General features: G+C 39.2%; 1 protein-coding gene across 1 annotated transcript; it reads right to left on the bottom strand.

The window, feature by feature from the left end:
- Positions 1 to 498: 498 nt before the first annotated feature.
- Positions 499 to 4,190, bottom strand: LOC104092533 (probable pectinesterase/pectinesterase inhibitor 34). Its single transcript, XM_009598151.4, has 3 exons — positions 3,085 to 4,190; positions 2,685 to 2,821; positions 499 to 1,431 (listed from the first exon to the last, which is right to left on the bottom strand). Exons 1-3 carry the CDS (start codon positions 4,056 to 4,058, stop codon positions 734 to 736), a joined length of 1,809 nt encoding a protein of 602 aa, XP_009596446.1. The 5' UTR covers positions 4,059 to 4,190; the 3' UTR covers positions 499 to 733.
- Positions 4,191 to 22,254: the final 18,064 nt, after the last annotated feature.

The following is a 22,254-nucleotide window of genomic DNA, read 5'->3' as shown; positions in this document are numbered from 1 at the left end:
CCAACTTCTTCTTTGCCAAGTTCCCAACTCTCCACATATTTGTGCCTTGTGGATGCTACTTGCTAGGATTGGGACCATCTTAGACGACCAATAAGGTTTTTAGTTTACACCCTCATCCTTTTATTTGTTCTCAATTTCACAAATATTATGTACTCCATGTATAATTAATGTAATATGGTTTCGTGCATAGTCAAGCCTTAGATTACAACTTACTTCTAAATGAAATTATAAACACAAGGTAAATATTCTACATTTTATTCTAGGACTATTCACTTGGTTGTAATCAGGTCTCTGGTGATTGGCCTTACTATCTTACTCAAGTCCAAAGTCCATTATACATTTGACTAGTTCAATGTCACCGATCAAGGACCAAGGTCATCGATTGGAAAGTCTAAAATTCTAAAGGAAACACCCACGAAAGTCACCACTCACCACTATGTTGAAATTAAAAATCTAATCAGTACCATTAATTGTTTCACAAATGTGAAAGCTTTCACCTTTTCATTGAAAGGATACCTTTTGCTAGTATATATGATCAAATAATAACAAATTACATATTGCACTTAGTAAACAATGAAGCTGTAATCTGAAATGTATCTTCAGTCAGATCACCAATAATATAATGGAGCAAATTCAATTTAGCGACCTATTAATGGGACATAAGTTATTCATATACCACTGCACAAAACATATTAAATCTCCATCTTGGAGTATGTTCATTATACAATTAATTTCAGATATTCAACCCTGCCAAGAAAGCCACCCCAGTTGAAGGCAACCACGACGATCCGAAAATGAATTGTGCAACGGTGAACCTGCTGGCCTCTTCCACGGACGTGATCACCCGATATCCTGGCCAAGTCACTCGTTGCCCCACGGCTGCTCCCAGTCCATAGTTCATATACTCGCCATAATACAATGTCTCAAGTGCGAATGTAGCATTCCACTCTAACCAACCGCGCGGGTGTATATGATCACCCAAGTTAGATAACATGACAACGGTTCGAGAGTACAACTTCCACGGTCGACCAAGATAAGTGGGGAAGCTTCCTTTGGAAGCCGCGAGGTCAGATGCGGCTGCGATTTTGCAAGCATGGATTGAAATGCCAGTGTTTTGATTGGGATCCTTCCTGTTTTGGGCAGTGATGGTGTTCTTTTGGAAGTCCATGGGCTTTCGAGCGTAGATGCTGCAGTTTTGAAGGACTACTGCTGCATTACCGAAGATGAAATCGACCGTACCATAGATATCACACTCGCGATAGAATTGGCGCTGAGAGTGTACGTAGAGAGTGTCTTGGTATCCGATGATATTGCAACGATAGACCACAGCATGATCAGCGCCAATGCGAAGAGCTACTGCTTGATGTTTGCTTGGTCCAGCGTAGTTCTCAAATGTGATGTCCCTTACAATGAAACCAGCTCCAGTTGCCGCTGTAGATCAAGAAATTTGCACTGTGAGGCCATGAACCCTTAGTTAAAATAGCATGGTCCAGTGTTATAGAGGTGGCAGAGTTTAAATTTTTCACACTAACAATATAAAAAATATTTACACAATTAGGTATTTATTAGGTAATTATAAGTAAATCTCTTGATAACATTAACCGATAAAGATGGCAACTAGCCTGTTATATACCCTGTAATGATTAGAGAATGAGTCAAAGGACACTAATAGTTAAGAGTTAGATGGGTATATGAGTAATGATCCCACCTCCTAACATGTGATTGTTTCTTTAAATTGAGCCCACCATATTAGTAAGGTCATATCGCTATCTCTAATACTGCTCTCCAGATTATGGATGAAAATACCAATCATGCCATGGATAAGGATCAAAATAATTTGTAATTTCATCAGATTCTCTATTATTTTTAAAAATCAAAAATTGTGGGGACTGGGGCTAACATCCTATGCCTTGGGACTTCTATTCCCAGTTCCCATTCATATGAAACACTGCTTCCCATGATAGGTAAAACACCAGAATCTATGCCTCCACCTTTTTAAATATTGTATCTAACATATGCTTCGACAAAATATGTAACTTTAGGAGTAAAAAGTGCGCGCGCATCTGTTGTTTTCTCTCCTTTTTTTTTCAGTTTTCTTTTTTCTGTCAATAAACTATATATGCTTAAAATTTAACTAATTGAGACTGATAATGTAAATTAGTATTTAGCCATATCTATTTGATTCCAACACATTTATTCTCTCTCCTGTACCAAAAAGTAAATGAAGTAGAGAGTATGATGTTTGGAGGGTAGCAATGCAAGCGACGACCACGTGAAGAGGTGCAAGAGACTTAATTAGGAAGCAGCTAAGAATTCAATGACAAGCCCATGTGCCTTTTCTACTACTGCTATGCCTAATACATCGCCAGGCAAGAAGGCAGTCCCACGCCCATTGTTTTCCACAAATCACACAGAGAAGGAAACCATATAAATAAGTGGAGCAGGCACCAGAATTTCAACGACCAAAAAATTTTTGATAGATTTCTTTTTTGTCTATCTGAGCTAATGATGCATGGTACAAAATTACCGAATACATATCTATAAATATATGTGTGTGTGCTGGTAAAAAGTATCAAACATTTGATGCAATAGCCAAAGTGCGTACGGATTAACCATATGTTAGTATTAAAAAAAATGATGGAGCTAGCCAAAGTGAGTAAATAAAAGGTTAGGCAGTAGTATACCAAAAGACGCGGTATGGAATGTCGTCAGATTCTGTGATACGCTTTTCCCTCCTGTTATCACCGTCTTGTCTTTTCCATCTCCTATAAACATCACGTTCGTCTTTTTCCTCCCAATTTTCAGGTTATCCTCTTCATACCTGTCAATTTACATGCAGGATGACCAACTCACGAAATAATTAATTACTTCAATTCCATAACGCCTAGCTACTGGAAAAGAATATCATGCATGACTCCAATCACTAGGACAAACAAATGAGAAACTCAAAGCTACAACTCACAACTGACGTGGGATTAAAAGCACAGGGATCGATTGAAAAAGTACCCTTTGATTAAAGAAAAAGTGAAAAACAAAAGCTAGTAGCTAGTACCAAGAAAAAGGTTCAATAAATTATATATTTACCTTCCTGTCTTGACGTAAATTATTATCCGACGATTACTGTATTCTGGGACCTTCTTAATAGCCTCCGCAATTGTCTTGAACGAACCGTTACCGTCCTTTGACACAATTATATCTGCTTGTATTGCCGACACTGGCGTCTCCAGTAACATTCGCTCCTTCCTATTCAACCATTTTGGAAAAGGCGCAAAATCCTCGTCTTTTGCCGACACTGCATCATTTGATCCCATTAATCTCCTCCGTCGATTCTGTATCGGAACACCGGAGAAATCATCGTCGCCGTTCATGGCCGCAAAAATGGCCAGACTATTGCTTACTAGCTCCGACAAATCCCTTAATTTTTCCGTCATCTGATCCTTAACGTTCCCGTTAACGTCAGCGAAACCCTCCGTACACGTGTCCTGGTTGGTGAGAGCGGCGCTAAGCCACGTCAGCACGTCGTGATTGTTTGACTTCCCGGCGCCGGGGGAGACGGAGGTTAAGGAACGGGCTAAAAGGTCAATTGATTCTTCTAGCAGCTCTAGACAATCCTCGTAAGCCGACCTTATCCGTGTGTTCATGTAAAGGTTGCTAATGTCGGAAGCCATGTAAAGTGCTTTGCCAAAACGTTGGAGCGTCAAATTGACGGAAATGTGAACGAGGTCGTCGTCAGAGGCAGAGAGTGCGCCAGGGAATTCATGCAAAGAGTTTAAACAGAGGGTTCTGAAACGAGTGCGACTACAGGTATGTGACATGGCTACGGTAGGCTTGGAATGAAGCAATGTGGGAGTGGGACCGGTTTTATTTCGGACAGTAACTAAAACAGCGGCAGAAATTGCAGAGGTAAGTATAAGGATAGTGGATAAAATGAGTAGTAAGAGTTTAACTCTGCGGGGGTTTGAGGTGGCATTAATATTGTCGTCTGCGGAGTTTGGGAGTATTTGTCGGCGAGAGGGATCTTTAGGTTTGGGTTGTTTGTCTATCCGGCCATAGTACATTTTGGCTTTCTGATTTAGTATACTTCAGTGAAGAAAAAAGAATGATGGAGCTTCGGAGAGGGCAAGAAAAGTGTTTTTCTGAGTTGGGAGTGACTAACAAGAAAATAGAGTTAAGACTTAAAAGACAGAGAGTGAGGAAAATCATACACATGTATATATATTGGGCGGTGGAACTACGTGAGCGTGGGAAGGGGAGGGGAGCCAGACGTGAATGGAGCCTATGTTTACCTCTTCACCTAAACTCAATATTTTATACTCACCGTTTTAAATTAGACTGAGATAAAAAAAAATTTAATCTGTTCTAAAATAAATAATATATTTTTAAATATAGAAATAATTTAATTTTAAATTTTTTATTTTATCTATTTTACTTTTAATGAAAAAATTTTCTAACTACACAAATATCATGGTACCATAAAACTTTTACCCCTTAAATTTTTAGAACCACAAGCTTCAAAAGATTTTTTATTTTTTCTTAAATTTTGTGCCGAATCAAACTATCTCATCTAAATTGAAACGGAAGGAGTACTTGGTATGGCGTTGTTTGATTGAATACGATAATTTTTTAAAAAAATTAAAATTTTTGATGTTTTACGTGTCATGAAATTTTTCTGACTGTAAAACTATATTATTACAAGTAAAATAAATAGTATTAAAATAAAAATATATTTAAATATAAAAATATGTCATTATATTCAAGTAAATAGTACTTTCTCCGTTTCAATTTACGTAAACCTATTTGACTGGACACGGAATTTAAGAAAAGAGAGAAGACTTTTGAATTTGTGGTGTAAAATGAGGCACATATATTTTGTGTGACTATAAATTATTGCATAAAAGTAAATTATTTCTAAATAAATAAAGTGGTCATTTTTTTTTATATAAATTTAAAAAATAAATAGGTTCACATAAATTGAGATGAGTATCATGTAAAATAGAGGGGAGTATCACATTTAATTCTGAATACACTAAAAATTTGATAGTGTGGAAAAAGGAAAGGTGTCGTCCCACCCCTAAGAATGGAAGTGGTAGTATTGGGACAAAGGGAAGTGTGGACTGTGGGGGGGAGGTTTGGTGTGAGGTCAATATCGAGAGGGAGAATTAGCTGTCTTCTACTTACAGTAACGGTGAATGGTGGAAAGTGGTAGACTTGGGAAAGAGGATGCGTCGTCTCTATTGACTTCTTTTTGTTGTTGCCTTTGATCAATCCACTGTTCAGAATAATGTACTTACTATGTAACAAGTGGTACTACCTACCAAATACTCTTGTTAATAGTATATGAAGCATGATTATTCACACTAGTATTGGGTGATTGGTGATGGCAAATCAACGCGGGCGAATTCCGAATTTAAGTTTATAATTTCTCAACCACAATTTTTGTTATTGGGTATATAATTAATTATTTATATATATATTAAGTGAATTTCTTAATACAAATATAAGGTATGAATCAAAGCTATTGAGTTCTGCTAAATTCAAAACTTCTATTGTGGCTCCATAAGTGAGGGCCATCCATTGTTAGTTAATTGATCTTTTGGATCATCTTATTTAAATTATGGTAATGAAGTTTTTGTAGGGAGTTAATATGGATTAAGAAGTGAGACCAAATGAAGTTAAGGTGGAAGGTTACGAAGAGAGAGGTGTAACAAGAAAAGGGCCATTTGCTTAATTGGTTATGAAAGTATATAGACATTTTGAGCTACCCATTGTAGACACAGAGGGTGTATTATAAGTGTCACGACCCGAAATTCTCACCTTCGGATCGTGAGGCCGCCTAATATTTCACTTGCTAGGCAAACCAACGTTAGAATAATATTAATCAATTTTAAACAATTTTTAAATTTATTAATAACAAAGAACGATTGCGGAAGTAAAGTCTGAAATATAGTGAATAATCCATAAAAACAACGGTGTCTAAATATCATCCCAGAATTTGGTGTCACAAGTGCACGAGCTTCTAGAATAATACAAATAAGGGCCTGAATAAAATAAAGTTGTCTGGAAATAAACACACAGCTAAAGTAAAGTAGACCGGAATTTCAAAACTGCGGACGTCGTGCAGTTATACCTCAAGTCTCCTCTGAGTAGCTGAAATCCGAACAAGTCTATGGTACGCCGCTGGAACCAACTCCAAAATCTGCACTAGAAGTGCAGAGTATAGTATCAGTACAACCGACCCCATGTACTGGTAAGTGCTGAGCCTAACCTCGACGAAGTAGTGACGAGGCTAAGGCGGGTCACTTTCATTACCTGTACGCAATATTAGTAACAACAACAAATAATAGAAATAAATGAGGTAACTCGTTTATAATAATTGAAGCCAATTTGGCAGTCATAACCAATTATCATTTCCATCAATTCTGTTGCAGCGTGCAACCCGCTTTCACAATATATTCACATTCAATTCTGTTGCGGCGTGCAACCCGCTCTCACAATATATTCATTTTCAATTCTGTTGCAGCGTGCAACCCGCTCTCACAATATATTCATTTTCAATCCTCTCATATAATTATTTTTAATCAAGTATATATATTGACTTTTAAATAAGTCTATTGCGGCGTGCAATCCGATCCCCCAAATATTGACTTTTAATAAGTCTGTTGCGGCGTGCAACCTGATCACCCAATATGGACTTTTAATAAGTCTGTTGCGGCGTGCAACCCGATCCTCCAATATATTCATTTCAATCAATTTTGTTGCGGCGTGCAACCCGATCCTCTAATATATCCATTTACCAATTCTTATAGAAGAAATTTTCCTAATAAAAGCAACAATTAATATAAAATTATAAGACAACAAGCATACAATAATTATGATTTAATTATGAAACAAACAATAACAAATAGCAAATTATTATGGAAATCAGGGAGAAAATAGGCAGCTTAATATTTAATATGCTAAATGTTAAATAACAATTAAGACACATAATTCAAATAGCATGTAACAATTAATGCAGGAATTCAAGAATTAATATTCGACAAAGAATAGGAGAGAAACAATTATTATAATAATTAGTTCATGATTTAAAACGATTTATGATTTTTCAAGTAATTATGCAAACAATTAATTTGACGACGTATAGACACTCGTCACCTCGCCTATACGTCGTTCACATGCATTTCACATAACAAATAGTTTAAGGGTTCTATTCCCTCAGGTCAAGGTTAACCACGATACTTACCTCGCTTTGCAAATTCCAATCAATTACTTGACCACAACTTTTCCTTTTAAATTTGTCTCCAAAAGCTTCAAATCTATTCACAAATAATTTGATATACTCAATATGAATCATAAGAATTAATTCCATATGAATTTACTAATTTTTCGGATAAAAATCTGAAATTCATTTAAATATTTGACAGTGGGACACACGTCTCAAATCTCGGAAAAACTTGCAAAATCCGAACACCCGTTCCGCTACGAGTTCAACCATACAAAAATTATCCAATTCCGATATCAAATGGACCTTCAAATCTTAAATTTTTGTTTTTTTGGAAGATTCTATAAAAATCTGATTTTTCTTCCCTAAATTCACGGATTCATGATGTAAATGAGTATGAAATCATGAAATATGATCAATATATGATAAGGAACACTTACCCCAATATTTTTCCGTAAAAATCGCCCAAAATTCGCCTTACCCGAGCTCAAAAATGGAAAAGGGTTAAAAATGGGACGAATCCCATTTTCCAGAACTTAAGTTCTATTTGCCCAAATTTTACCCTACGCGATCGCGTACAATGCTTCGCGATCTTGAAGCACATTTTTGGGTGCCCAGTTTTTCTTAATCGCGATCGCATGAATAGCCTCGCGATCGCGAAGCTCTACTTTGCTATGCGAGAAATTTACTCTACGCAAACACGATGCTTTTACTCAGAGACTTATGCGATCGCGAACGATCTCATGCTATCGCGATGAGTAAGCGCGTGGCACATCTTTAGCCTCTTTAATTCTACGTGAACGTGACCTTGTCCACGCGTTCGTGAAGTACCACTTCACACCCCTACGCGATCGCATCCTCAAATTCGCGAACGGGAAGAGAAACTTTGGCTGACCTCTCAGTTTGCCTTACGCTATCGCGAACGACTTCACGCGATCGCGATGAGTAAAACTTCTGCAACAAAACACCAAAAATCTGCCATCTTTCTTAAGTCCAAAATGGCCCGTTGAGCATCCAAAACTCACCCGAACCCTCGGGGCTCCAAACCAAATATGCTCACAAGTCCTAAAATATCATACGAACTTGCTCGCGCGATCATATTGCCAAAATAACACCTACAACTACGAATTGAACCCCAAATCGAATGCAATTTTCAAGAAAACTTTAAAACTTATATTTTCACACCCGGACGTCCGAATCACATCAAATCAACTCCGATTCTCACCAAATTTGGCAGACAAGTCATAAATATTATAGTGGACCTATACCGGGCTCCGGAACTAAAATACGAACCGAGGGTCAATAAATCCAACATCAGTAATTTCTTAAAAATTATTAAGCTTTCAAGCTTTTAATTTTTTATCAAAATTCCATATCTCGGGCTAGGGACCTCGGAATTCGATTTCGGGCATACGCCTAAATCCCAAATCATGATACGGACCTACCAAAATTGTTAAAATACAGATCCGGATCCGTTTGCTCAAAATGTTAACCAAAGTCAACTCAGTTAAGTTTTAAAGCTCTATTTCATATTTTAATCCAATTTTCACATAAAAACTTTTCGAAAAATTGTACGGACTGTGCACGTAAGTCGAGGAATAATAAATGGTACTTTTTGAGGTCTTAGAATATAGAATTACTTATTAAATTTAAAGATGATATTTTGGATCATCACATTCTCCGCCTCTAAAACAAACGTTCGTCCTCGAACGGAGTTAGAAAAAAATACCTGAGCTGGTGAATAAGTATGGATATTTACTCTACATGTCCGACTCGGACTCCCAGGTAGATGCCTCTACCGGCTGACCTCTTCATTGCACCCGAACTGAAGGATAACTCTTAGACCTCAACTGTCGGACCTGCCGGGCTAGAATAGCCACCGGCTCCTCCTCGTAAGTCAAATCTTTGTCCAATTGGACTGAGCTGAAATCTAACACATGGGACAGATCACCATGATATTTTCGGAGCATAGACACATGGAACACCGGATGAACCGCTGATAAACTGGGTGGTAATGCAAACCTGTAGTCTACTTCACCCACCCTTTCAAGAATTTCAAAGGGTCCGATATACCTAGGGCTCAACTTTTCCTTCTTTCCGAACCTCATTACACCTTTCATGGGTGAAACTCGGAGTAATATTCTTTCTCCAACCATGAATGCAATATCACGAACTTTACGGTCGGCATAACTCTTTTGCCTAGACTGAGCTGTGCGAAGTCGATCCTGAATAATCTTGACCTTATCCAAGGCATCTTGTACCAAATCGGTACCCAATAATCGAGCCTCTCCCGGTTCAAACCAGCCAACTAGCGAACGGCATCGCCTTTCGTATAATGCCTCATATGGAGTCATCTAAATGCTCGACTGGTAGCTATTCTTATAAGCAAACTCCGCAAGTGGCAAGAAATGATCCCAAGAACCTCCAAAGTTTATAACACAAGCGTGAAGCATATCTTCCAATATCTGAATAGTGCGCTCTGACTGCCCGTTTGTCTGTGGATGAAATGTTGTACTCAATTCCACCCGCGTGCCTAACTCACGCTGTACAACCCTCTAGAAATGTGAGGTAAACTGCGTACCTTGATCTGAAATAATAGACACGGGCACACCGTGAAGGCGGATAATCTCACGAATGTAAATTTCAGCTAACATTTCTGAAGAATAGGTAAATGCTACTTGAATGAAATGTGCTGATTTGGTTAACCTGTCCACAATGACCCAAACTACGTCAAATTTTCTCTGAGTCCGTGGGAGTCCAACAACAATATCCATAGTGATACGCTCCCATTTCCATTCAGGAATTTCTAACTTCTGAAGCAAACCACTAGGTCTCTGATGCTCGTACTTAACTTGCTGACAATTCAGACACCGAGCTACATATGCAACTATATCATTTTTCATTCTCCTCCACCAATAATGTTGTCGCAAATCTTGATACATTTTGGCGGTACCTGGATGAATAGAATACCTAGAATTGTGTGCATCTTCAAGAATTAATTCACGAAGCCCATCCATATTAGGCACACAAATACGACCATGCATTCGCAGAACTTCATCTTCCCCCACAGCAAACTGTTTGGCATCACCATGCCGCACCGTATCCTTAAGGACAAGTAAATGAGGATCATCATACTGCCTCTCTCTGATGCGCTCATATAAAGAAGTCCGAGCGACTGTGCAAGATAGAACCCGGTTGGGTTCTGAAACATCTAACCTCACGATCTGATTAGCCAAAGTCTGAACATCTGTAGCTAATGGCCTCTCACCAACCAGAATATACGCAAGACTGCCCATACTCACAGCCTTTCTACTCAAAGAATCGGCCACCACATTGGCCTTTCCAGGGTGATACAGAATGGTGATATCATAGTCTTTCAACAACTCCAACCATCTTCTCTGCCTCAAATTAAGATCTTTTTGTTTGAACAGATACTGAAGGCTACGATGATCAGTAAATACCTCACACGAAACACCGTAGAGGTGATGCCTCCAAATCTTCAGCTCATGAACAATGGATGCCAGTTCTAAGTCGTGAACATGATAATTCTTCTCGTGAACCTTCAATTGCCGCGAGCATATGCAATCACCATGGCATCATGCATTAATATTACACCAAGCCCAATGTAAAATACATCACAATATACTGTATACGATCCTGAACCTGTGGGTAATACCAACACTGGTGTCGTAGTCAAAGCAGTCTTGAGTTTCTGAAAACTCAACTCACACTCATTTGACCATCTGAATGGGACACTTTTCTGGGTCAGTCTGGTCAATGGGTTTGCTATAGATGAAAACCCTTCCACGAATCGACGATAATAACCTGCTAAACCCAGGAAACTCCGGATCTCGGTAACTGAAGTAGGTCTAGGCCAATTCTGAATAGCCTCAATCTTCTTAGGATCCACCTTTATGCCTTCTGCCGATACAATATGCCCCAAAAAGGCAACTGAGTCTAACCAAAACTCATATTTTGAAAACTTGGCATATAACTGATTATTCTTCAAAGTGTGAAGCACACTTCGAAGATGCTGCTCATGCTTCTCTCGACTGCTGGAGTAAATCAAGATATCATCAATGAATACAACCATAAAATAATCCAAATAAGGCTTGAACACCCAATTCATCAAATCCATAAATGCTGCTGGGGCATTTGTCAACCCAAATGACATCACTAGGAATTCGTAATGCCCATACCGAGTCCAAAAAGCTGTTTTAGGGACATCAGATGCCCTAATCTTCAACTGATGGTAACCAGACCTCAAATCGATCTTCAAAAATACCTTGGCACCCTGAAGCTGATCAAATAAGTCATCAATTCTTGGCAGCGGATATTTGTTTTTGATAGTGGCCTTGTTCAACTGCCGATTATCTATACACATCCGCATAGAGCTATCTTTCTTCTTTACAAATAGTACTGATGTACCCTAGGGCGAGGCACTGGGTTTAATGAATCCCTGATCAAGCAAGTCTTGTAACTGCTCTTTTAATTCTTTCAACTCTGGCGGGGCCATACGGTATGGTGGAATAGAAATGGGCTGAGTGCCCGAAGCCAAATCAATACAGAAGTCAATATCTTTGTCGGGTGGCATCCCAGACAAATCTGCAGGAAATACTTCTGAAAATTCACGAACAACTGGTTCTGAGTCCATAGAAGGAACATCCGCATTGGGATCGCGAATGTAAGCTAAATAGGCTAAACACCCTTTCTCTACCATATGCCGAGCTTTCATATAAGAAATAATCCTGCTGGCAGAATGACCAGGAGTTCCTTTCCACACCGAGGTAACCCCGGCATAGCTAAGGTCACTGTCTTGGCATGACAATCCAATATAGCATGATAAGGGGACAGCCAATCCATACCCAATATGACATCAAAATCTACCATATCAAAAAGATCCACACTAGTCTCAAGATTATTAATAGTAACCACACACGAATGATATACATGATCTACTACAAAAGAGTCTCCCACCGGTGTATAAACACACACAGAAGCACTCAGAGAATCACAAGGCACAACCAAATATGAAGCAAAATAGGAGGACACAAAGGAATAAGTAGATCCTGGATCAAATAGAACTGAAGCATCTCTATGGCAAACTGGAATAATACCTGTGATCACAACATCAGATAACTCGGCCTCAGGCCTAGCTGGAAAAGTATAAAATCGGGGCTGGGCCCCACCACTCTGAACTACGTCCCTGGGACGGCCTCTAACTAGCTGGCCTCCACCTCTAACGGTATGACCTCCACCTCTAATGGCCTGACCTCCACCTCTAACTGCCTGACCCATACCTCTAGCTGGCTGAGCAGGCGATGAAGCAATCGGTGTTGGTATGATAGCACGAAAATCTTGACGAGATCTGTTACTTGCCAATCTAGGGCAATACCTCCTGATGTGACCAATGTTCCCACACTCATAACACCCATCCTGATGCTGTGGCTGCTGAAGCTGAAGCTGACCCAAATAGGCCAGATAACCGCTGTAGTAACTCTGGAGTGGAGATGCACTGATAGGAGCTGAATGTGCACTAAATGCTGGCTGTCCATAGTAAGGCATAATAGGACTGTGACTCCCTGAAGCACCGGGAGATACATGAAGTGCTGAATGAAATGGTCTAGGAGGATGACTCCTACCAAAATTACCCCTGCCTCCAGACGAAGCACCACCGAAACCACCGAACTGATGAGGCCTCTTATTAGACCTCTGCACTCTCTCCTATGCAGGAACCATCTCGATCTTCCTTGCGATATTAGCAGCCGCCTGAAAAGAAATCTCACTTCCGGTCTCCTTGGCCATCTGAAGTCTGATAGGGTGAGTGAGTCCCTCAATAAACCTCCTCACTCTCTCTCCCTCCGTAGGTAGTAAAAGGAGAGCATGATGGGCCAAATCCACAAAACGGGACTCATACTGAGTAACATTCATACTGCCCTGTTGTAGACGCTCAAATTGCTTACAGAATTCCTCTCTCATTGTGATAGGGAGGAATTTCCCCAGAAATAGCTGAGAGAACTGCTCCTAGGTAAGTGCAGGCGATCCGACTAGTCGGGTCAATGTATCATCTCTTCACCACCTCTTGGTGGAACCCGTCATTTGAAATACAGCAAAACCAACCTCATTGGTCTCTACTATACCCATGTTCCGCAGTACCTTGTGGCAACGTTCAAGATAATCATGTGGGTCCTCAGAAGGTGTACCACTGAAGTAAACTGGAAAGAGCTTAGTAAAATTATCCAGTCTCAATAAGGTCTCAAAAGACATAGCGGGCCTATCACCGGTCTGTGCCGCAACAACTGGCTGAACTACCCCAACTGGCGGGGCTGCTGGAGCCTGATTCTGGGGAGCCATCTGCTCCGGAGCGGGAGTAGTAGGAGTTTGTGCTCCTCCTCCAGCCTGTGATACGGTTGATGCAACTAGAAATGTACCATTCTGGGCCACGCCCTCCATAAGACTTACGAAACGGACTAGAGCGTCGTGAAGTACTGGAGTGGCTATGAATCCTTCCAGGACCTGAACTGGTCCAACTGGTACATTCTGAACTGGAACTTCCTCCTGAAGATCCACCTGAGGTTCTATAACAGGTGCAGTTGCTCGAGCTCTGGACTAAGCTCTACCTCTGCCTCTGCCTCGGTCTCTAGCATGACCTAGGCCTCGACCTCTACCCCTGGCCATAGTTGCCACCGGGGGCTCTAGTCCCTGTCCATCGGTAGAGGTATTACGTGTTCTCACCATCTGCGAAAGAATAAGAGTAGAATGATTCAATCATCGATGATAGAATAAATTCGCACGACAGAATAAGAAAGACGTGATATTATTCCTAAATTTTATAGCCTCTGAGACATAAGTATAAACGTCTCCGTACCGATCCTTTAGACTCTACTAAGCTTGCTCGTGACTCGTGAGACCTATGTAACCTAATGCTCTGATACTAACTGTCACGACTCGAAATTCCTACCTTCAGACCGTGATGACGCCTAACATTTCACTTGCTAGGCAAGCCAACGTTAGAATAATATTAACCAACTTTTAAAAAAAAATTAAATTTATTAATAACAAAGAATGATTGCGGAAGTAAAGTCTGAAATATAGTGACTAATCCATAAAAACAACGGTATCTAAATACCATCCCGAAATTTGGTGTCACAAGTGCACGAGCTTCTAGAATAATACAAATAAGGGCCTGAATAAAATAAAGCTGTCTGGAAATAAACACACAGCTAAAGTAAAGTAGACGGGGACTTCAGAACTGCGGATGTCGTGCAGTTATACCTCAGTCTCCTCTGAGTAGCTGAAATCCGAGCAAGTATATGGTACGCCACTGGAACCAACTCCAAAATCTGCATAAGAAGTGCAGAGTGTAGTATCAGTACAACCGACCCCATGTACTGGTAAGTGCTGAGCCTAACCTCGACGAAGTAGTGACGAGGCTAAGGCGGGTCACTTACATTAACTGTACACAATATTAGTAACAACAACAAATAATAGAAGTAAATTAGGTAACTCATTTATAATAATTGAAGCCAATTCAGCACTCATAACCAATTATCATTTCCATCAATTCTGTTGTATCGTGCAACCCGCTCTCACAATATATTCACATTCAATTCTGTTGCAGCGTGAGACCCGCACTCACAATATATTCATTTTCAATCCTCTCATATAATTATTTTTAATTAAGTCTATTGCGGCGTGCAATCCGATCCCCCAAATATTGATTTTTAATTAGTCTGTTGCGGCGTGCAACCCGATCCTCCAATATGAACTTTTTAATAAGTCTGTTGCGACGTGCAACCCGATTGCTCAATATGGACTTTTAATAAGTCTGTTGCGGCGTGCAATCCGATACTCCAATATATCCATTTCAATCAATTCTGTTGCGCCTTGCAACCCGATCCTCCAATATATTCATTTACCAATTCTTATAGAAGAAATTTCCCCCAAAAATAAAACAATTAATATAAAATTATAAGACAACAAGCATACAATAATTATGATTTAATTATGAAATAAACAATGATAAATAGTAAATTATTATGAAAATCAGGGAGAAAATAGGCAGTTTAATATTTAATATGCTAAATGTCAAATAACAATTAAGACGCATAATTCAAATAACATGTAACAATTAATGCAGGAATTCAAGAATTAATATTTGATAAAGAATAGGAGAGAAATAATTATTATAATAATTAGTGCATGATTTAAAACGATTAATGATTTCTCAAGTAATTATGCAAACAATTAATTTGATGACGTATAGACACTTGTCACCTCGCTTATACGTCGTTCACATGCATTTCACATAACAAATAGTTTAAGGGTTCCATTCCCTCAAGTCAAGGTTAACCACGACACTTACCTTGCTTTGAAATTCCAATTAATTACTCGACCACAACTTTTCCTTTTAAATTTGTCTCCAAAAGCTTCAAATCTATTCATAAATAATTCGATATACTCAATACGAATCATAGGAATTAATTCCATATGAATTTACTAATTTACTGGATAAAAATCCAAAATTCATTTAAATATTCGACAGTGAGACCCACGTCTCAAATCCCAGAAAAACTCGTGAAATTCGAACACCCGTTCCGCTACGAGTTCAACCATACAAAAATTATCCAATTCCGATATCAAATGGACCTTCAAATCTTAAATTTTTGTTTTTTGGAAGATTCTATAAAAATCTGATTTTTCTTTCCTAAATTCACGGATTCATGATGTAAATAAGTATGGAATTATAAAATATAATCAATATAGGATAAGGAATACTTACCCCAATGTTTTCCCGTGAAAATCGCCCAAAAATCGCCTTACCCGAGCTCAAGAATGGAAAAGGGTTAAAAATCCCAATTTTCAGAACATAAGTTATGTTTGCCCAAATTTTACCCTACGCGATCGCGTACAATTCTTCGCGATCGTGAAGCACATTTTTGCTACCTAGTTTTTCTTAATCGCGATCGCATGAATAGCTTCGCTATCGCGAAGCTCTACTTTGCTGCGCCAGAAATTTACTCTACGCGAACGCGTAAAACGCCGCGCGAAAGCGTAGAACGCCGCGCGAACGTGATGCTTTGACTCACAGACTTACGCGATCGCGAACGAGCTCACGCGATCGCGATGAGTAAGCGCGTGGCTCATCTTTAGCCTCTTTAACTCTATGCGAAAGCGACCTTGTCCATGCGTTTGCGAAGCACCACTTCACACCCCTACGCGATCGCATCCTCAAATTCGCGAACGCGAAGAGCAACTTTGGATGACCTCTCAGTTTGCCTTACGCGATCGCGAACGACTTCATGTGATCGCGATGAGTTAATATTATGCAACAAAACACTAAAAATCTGCCATCTTTCTTAAGTCCAAAATGGTCCGTTGAGCATCCGAAACTCACCCGAGCCCTCGGGGCTCCAAACCAAATATGCCCACAAGTCCTAAAACATCATACGAACTTGCTCGCGTGATCAGATTGCCAAAATAACACTTAGAACTACGAATTGAACCCCAAATAAAATGTAATTTTCAAAAAAACTTTAAAACTTATATTTTCACAACCGGACATCCGAATCACATCAAATCAACTCCGATTCTAGCCAAATTCGGCAGAAAAGTCATAAATATTATAGTGGACCTATACCGGGCTCCGAAACAAAAATATGGACCCAGGGTCAATAAATCCAACATCATTAATTTCTTAAAAATCATTAAGCTTTCAAGCTTTTAATTTTTCATCATAATTCCATATCTCGGGCTAGAGACCTCGGAATTCGATTCCGGGTATACGTCAAAGTCCTAAATTACGATACGGACCTACCGGAATTGTCAAAATATTGATCCGGATCCCGTTTGCTCAAAATGTTGACCAAAGTCAACTCAGTTGAGTTTTAAAGCTCTATTTTATATTTTTATCCATTTTTCACATAAAAACTTTTCGAAAAATTGTACGGACTGCGCATGCAAGTCGAGGAATGATAAATGGTACTTTTCGAGGTCTTAGAACACATAATTACTTATTAAATTTAAAGATGATATTTTGGGTCATCACAATAAGAAGGCCAAATACATCGGCAGCCCCTTTAACTTGTTTTCACTTTTCACTTTAACACTTATTCTTAAGATCGTTTCATTTAAACAATCCAACCAACTCTTTAGTGTGTCATCGAGATACTAAAATGTTAGGCGGCCAAACATGATAGATACGTGTTATTCACACGCTAGAATGACCGATAAAACGGAGACTCGTGGATGACACACTAAAAAGAACTTTTAGGAAAAAGGAAAAAGTTAAAGAAAAATAATAACACTCTGTCATCTTCTTCCCGACCCCCCCCCCCCCCCAAACTTCTTCTGCCAATACAACCATTCAGTACAAACCTTGGCCTCTTCTTAACCATTCTTTCATCTTTCCTTTTAATAATTAAATAAATTCTTTCACAAAATTTGTCGGACACAACGAGAAACTGTAGTAAATAATCACCTGGGCATTCCAACTTCACACCAATTCTGAACAGATTTGATCCAATCCAAGCGTGGGAGGTTCTTACCCAGGACGTAATCTATCTCCCCACTAAAATTTGGATCATTCCAACTTCAAAAATAGCAACTCCGATGAAGCTCCAAGCTCCGACGAGCTCTATTTGGCTGGAGATGGTGTTCAAGCAAATCAAATACAACAAAACCAATACCGAACAGTTTCTGCACCTCAGGGGAGTGTTTCTAACCCCTCTTCTTCAGCTTTGATCCATTCAGCTTCGACGAATTTGAAAAACGGAGAAGGGTCAAAAATGTCCCTAAACTATTAAAAAGGTCTAAAATAACCTCCATCCACCTATTAGGTTAAAAATACCCATCCATCTACCTTTTTGGTCCACTTATGCCCTTTGACCGGTAGGTAAATGCTGAATTTAAAAAATAATTATTTAAATTCCACGTGACAATTTCTTATTGGTCGAAATTAAAACATCTAACCTATTAGAAAGACCCACCCATATATACCCGTTTATCGGACTAACCCACCCCAAACAGTAACCCGACCCGAATAAAAAGTTCAAAATAAAAAAAGATGCCCCACTTCCATCTAACCCATGGAGTTACATGTATTCATTTTCTTGATTAATCTCATGTATAGCATTATCATCGAATAAAGGTTCATGAACAAATTAAACAAACAAGAGAAGCCTAGCATGAATGAGCCAATGATTTTCTTGACAATAATGTGCGACGGAAAACTAGGGGTAGTCCAACGGTTTATGATATCTTCCAAACAATCAGTTTGAGATCTTTCCGTTATACTTCTCCATAAGCAGTTCTACGTAATCGGATGGCCACCGCCGCCGCATCGGACGCTGCCAGGTTCATTTTTCGATCACCATCTGTCCGCAATGTCGCTTCTAAAATAGAATCTGAATCTAAAACTGCTCCTTCATCTTTTCACGCAGCTTCTAGAAGTGCTCTCTCCAATCGTATCTTCAGGTGTCCGACTGAGATGAGCGCTTGTGTGGTGTCACTACAACCGTACCACACAACCACTGCATCATCCTTGATGAGTTCCATGCTGACTGGCTCCATGCACAGTTACGGTTGGCTATCAGAAGGTATCTAGCTACACCTATAGGGCCCTACTTTGATGCCCTTTTCATTTTTTTTATGATTTTGCTGAAAATGACGATGTGTGATGAATCTTTTGGGGGGAAGATGGAACAAACATTACCAATTGGTTCTTCCTAACGACGTGGTGCCTAGTAAATAGATTATATGAGTAAGTTCCCAAGTAGGTGCTTCTGGATATTCTGCATTTCCAAGTATTGAGGAACTGGATCTTAACCTTTTTGGAACACTTGGAGAAAAATATCAATGTTCTTGGAGCTCACTTGATGTAGCGACGAGTTGATAGTGATATACTTTGTAGATTCTTATAACGACCCGACCGGTCATTTTGAGGATTTTCATCCCGTTCAGTGGATTAAGGTCTCGAGAAGCTTCGTATTATGTATTATAACTTGCGTGTGTGGCTGGGTTTGGTTTTCAGATGATTCGGGATTGATTTGAAAAGATGATTCTTATTTTAGAAGCTTAAGCGGTAAGAGTTGATCGGAGTTTGACTTTTGTATAGACAACTCCGGAATGGTGTTTTGATGATTCCGATAACTTCGTATGGTGATTTTGGACTTAGGCGCGTGTCCGGATTTGGAGGTCCATAGGTTAATTTGATACATTTTGACGAAAGTTAAAAAGTTGAATGTTTGGAAGGTTGAGAGGTTTGACCGAGAATTGACTTTGTTGATATCGGATTCGAATTGCGATTCCGGGAGTTGGAATAACTCCGTTGTGTCATTTGGGACTTGCATGCAAAATTTGACGTCATTCCGGGTTGATTTGATATGATTCGACGCGAGTTGTAGAAGTTGAAAATTCATAGTTCATTAAGCTTGAATTGAGGTGCGATTCGTAGTTTTGATGTTATGTTTCAGGATTTGAGGCCTCGAGTAGGTTCGTGTTATATTTTGGGACTTGTTGGTATGATTTGACGGGGTCCCTAGGGGATTGGGTGTATTTTGGATCATTGGTTGAGAGACCAGTTAAGTTAAGAAATTTGGAGTTTGACCATGGTTAATATCGAGTCTGGACGGCCTCTTTTCAGTGTTTTGAGTGCGCGATCAGGTTCGTAGCGTGTTTTATGATTGAAATTCATATATGGTTTGTGTCCGGGAGGTTCCGGATGAGTTTCGGGGTAGTTTCGGATCATTTCGGTGAAGTTTGGGATTGTTGGTGCTGGTACTTTGCAATTGCAAACTTTTTGTTGCAATTGCGAAGTCTGCAATTGCGAACTTTTGGTCGCAAATGCGACATTTGCAGTTGGGTTAAGAGTTGAGATTTTGGGATTTTAGCTCATTCTTTCATATTTTGAACCCTAGACTCGGTAAGAGGCGATTTTAAAAGTGGAGTTTTATCTACAATCATTGGTTAAGTAATTTTGATCAATTTCCAACTATTTTATATGATTATAAATGAGATTTAATATCAAAATTATGAGAATCAAAGGGGAATTTCGAGAAACTTTGTCTATGTTTTGAAAAATAAAAATTTGGCATTTGAGAGTCGAATTGGACTCGAATTTTGAAACAAAATACATATATAGACTCGTGGGGTTATGAGAAGTCGGAATCTACCCTTGGACCCGGGTTTTGACCGGGCGGGCCCGGGGTTGACTTTTGTTGACTTTGGAGAAATTGTGTAAAGATTATTGCTTTATTTATTGGAATTGATATCTCTTGCATTATTTGATATTATTAAGTCGATTTTGGTTAGATTTGAGCGGAGCAGAGGTGAATTGTAAAGGAAAAGATATTTTAGAGTATTGATTGAGGGCTTTTGAGGTAAGTATCTTGCCTAACTTTTGGTGGGGGAACTACCCCTTTGAGTCGTTTGTGCTAATTGTGTTATGTGAAAGCCATCTACGCGAGGTGACGAGTTTATACTCGGGCTTATATGTGGAAAATTGACCGGTTTAGACTCTTAGGCTTCTCTCATGTACTTATTTGGAATTGTTAGCACATGTTATATCTTTTATTCGTCATGTCTACTATCATATGCTTTATTTGAAATTGTCGTTACATGTCACATTCCTTACTTATCGAGTTTGCTCTTATATGCTTTATTTGACGTTATTATCACTTTTATCATTATGTGATTTCTTTTATTGTGGAGTTACTCTTAGTTGAAATTGTTGTTACATGATATCCTTTTATTGTCGGGTTATTCGCATGCATTTAGACGTAGTACTAGTTCGTTCCATCACTTTCATTCTTACCCTATTCATACACTAGAATCCAAAGTTTGTCATTTCATAGAAATACATTCACTATTGAGTTTATCCTTAAATAATTAATTGGAATTGAGGTTATCGGAAGTCATTAATCTATTTTAATTGAAGTTATGTTTAAAGGGGGTGTTGTTCCTTGTCGATTCAATTTTCTGATCATTTTGTTGTTATTGAGATTCTATATACATTGTGTTGAACCGTGGGCTATTTCTTCTAGATATATTGATATCATTGGATCTTTAGAAAGGTTGTGGCCTATGGGCACATGTGATACTAGTTGATATGTTGTGTTGGTGTGATGATAGCACATGCGATTTATTATGTGGTTTGGTTATTGTTATGCGGAGTATAAGGGTGGCATTTCACCGTTGTTGTTATGCGGGGCATAAGGGTGTCATCTCACCATTGTTGAATGTTCATAGTGATACAGGTGGCTATTGTATTATTGTCCAGGCAGAGCGATAAAGATGGCTATTATACAGAGTGATACGAGTGGCTATCAGAGAGATAAGGGTGGCTAATGATAATGTTAGGGCGGAGTGATACAGGTGGCTATAAGAGAGATAAGGATGGCAATGTCAGAGGTGATGTGTGATGGCTTAGGGACATTGTGTTGGTGATTTTCTTGTGATGATGTGTTTTCCTTGTGTATGTCATACACCTTGCATGACTTGTTTTGTTGCTTCGATGAGCTACTCGATGTATTTGATATTACTTGTTGACTTGGGCTGCAGTAGTACACTAGCACAAGCATACACCGTAGCATGCCACTTATACTAGCTCAGGAGTATGAAACTTGACCGTTATTGATCATGCCCATGTGTTCTTGTATTATCCATTTTTATGTTGCTATTGGGCATGTGACCACGCCAGTCGGATTGCGAATGTGAGCCTGTGATCATGCCGGGTGGATTGAGATATTGGCACGTGAGTTGTCTGTGCGATTGTGATTCAAGATGTGGGCACGAGGTGTTGTGAGTATATGATGGTGGGTTGAGACCCGTGACTAAGAGATGAAGTATTACAGAGTGATTTTGTTGTGAACCTTGTGTTAGAACGACTAGATTTATTGGTTGTCATTGTGTTCCTTATTTGGTTTTAACGGTACTTTCCTAGTGTTCCTATTGCCTTACTGTTTATATCAGATGTTGATTCCTGTTGCCATTTACTGATTCCTGCTTTCCATTATTAGTTTTATACTTCTATACTT

The sequence above is a fragment of the Nicotiana tomentosiformis genome, chromosome 6, assembly GCF_000390325.3.
Source record: "Nicotiana tomentosiformis chromosome 6, ASM39032v3, whole genome shotgun sequence".
NCBI lineage: Eukaryota > Viridiplantae > Streptophyta > Magnoliopsida > Solanales > Solanaceae > Nicotiana > Nicotiana tomentosiformis.
This window is presented reverse-complemented; position numbering and strand designations above follow the sequence as displayed.

What these genes read in the sequence shown, in the direction of transcription:
- LOC104092533 (XM_009598151.4), bottom strand. Translation starts at nt 4,058, where the DNA reads ATGTACTATGGCCGGATAGACAAACAACCCAAACCTAAAGATCCCTCT. An exon ending in ATTTACGTCAAGACAGGAAG is followed by an intron (nt 2,822 to 3,084) that starts GTAAATATATAA and finishes GTAAATTGACAG; the next exon opens with GTATGAAGAGGATAACCTGA. An exon ending in ATTCCATACCGCGTCTTTTG is followed by an intron (nt 1,432 to 2,684) that starts GTATACTACTGC and finishes CTTGATCTACAG; the next exon opens with CGGCAACTGGAGCTGGTTTC.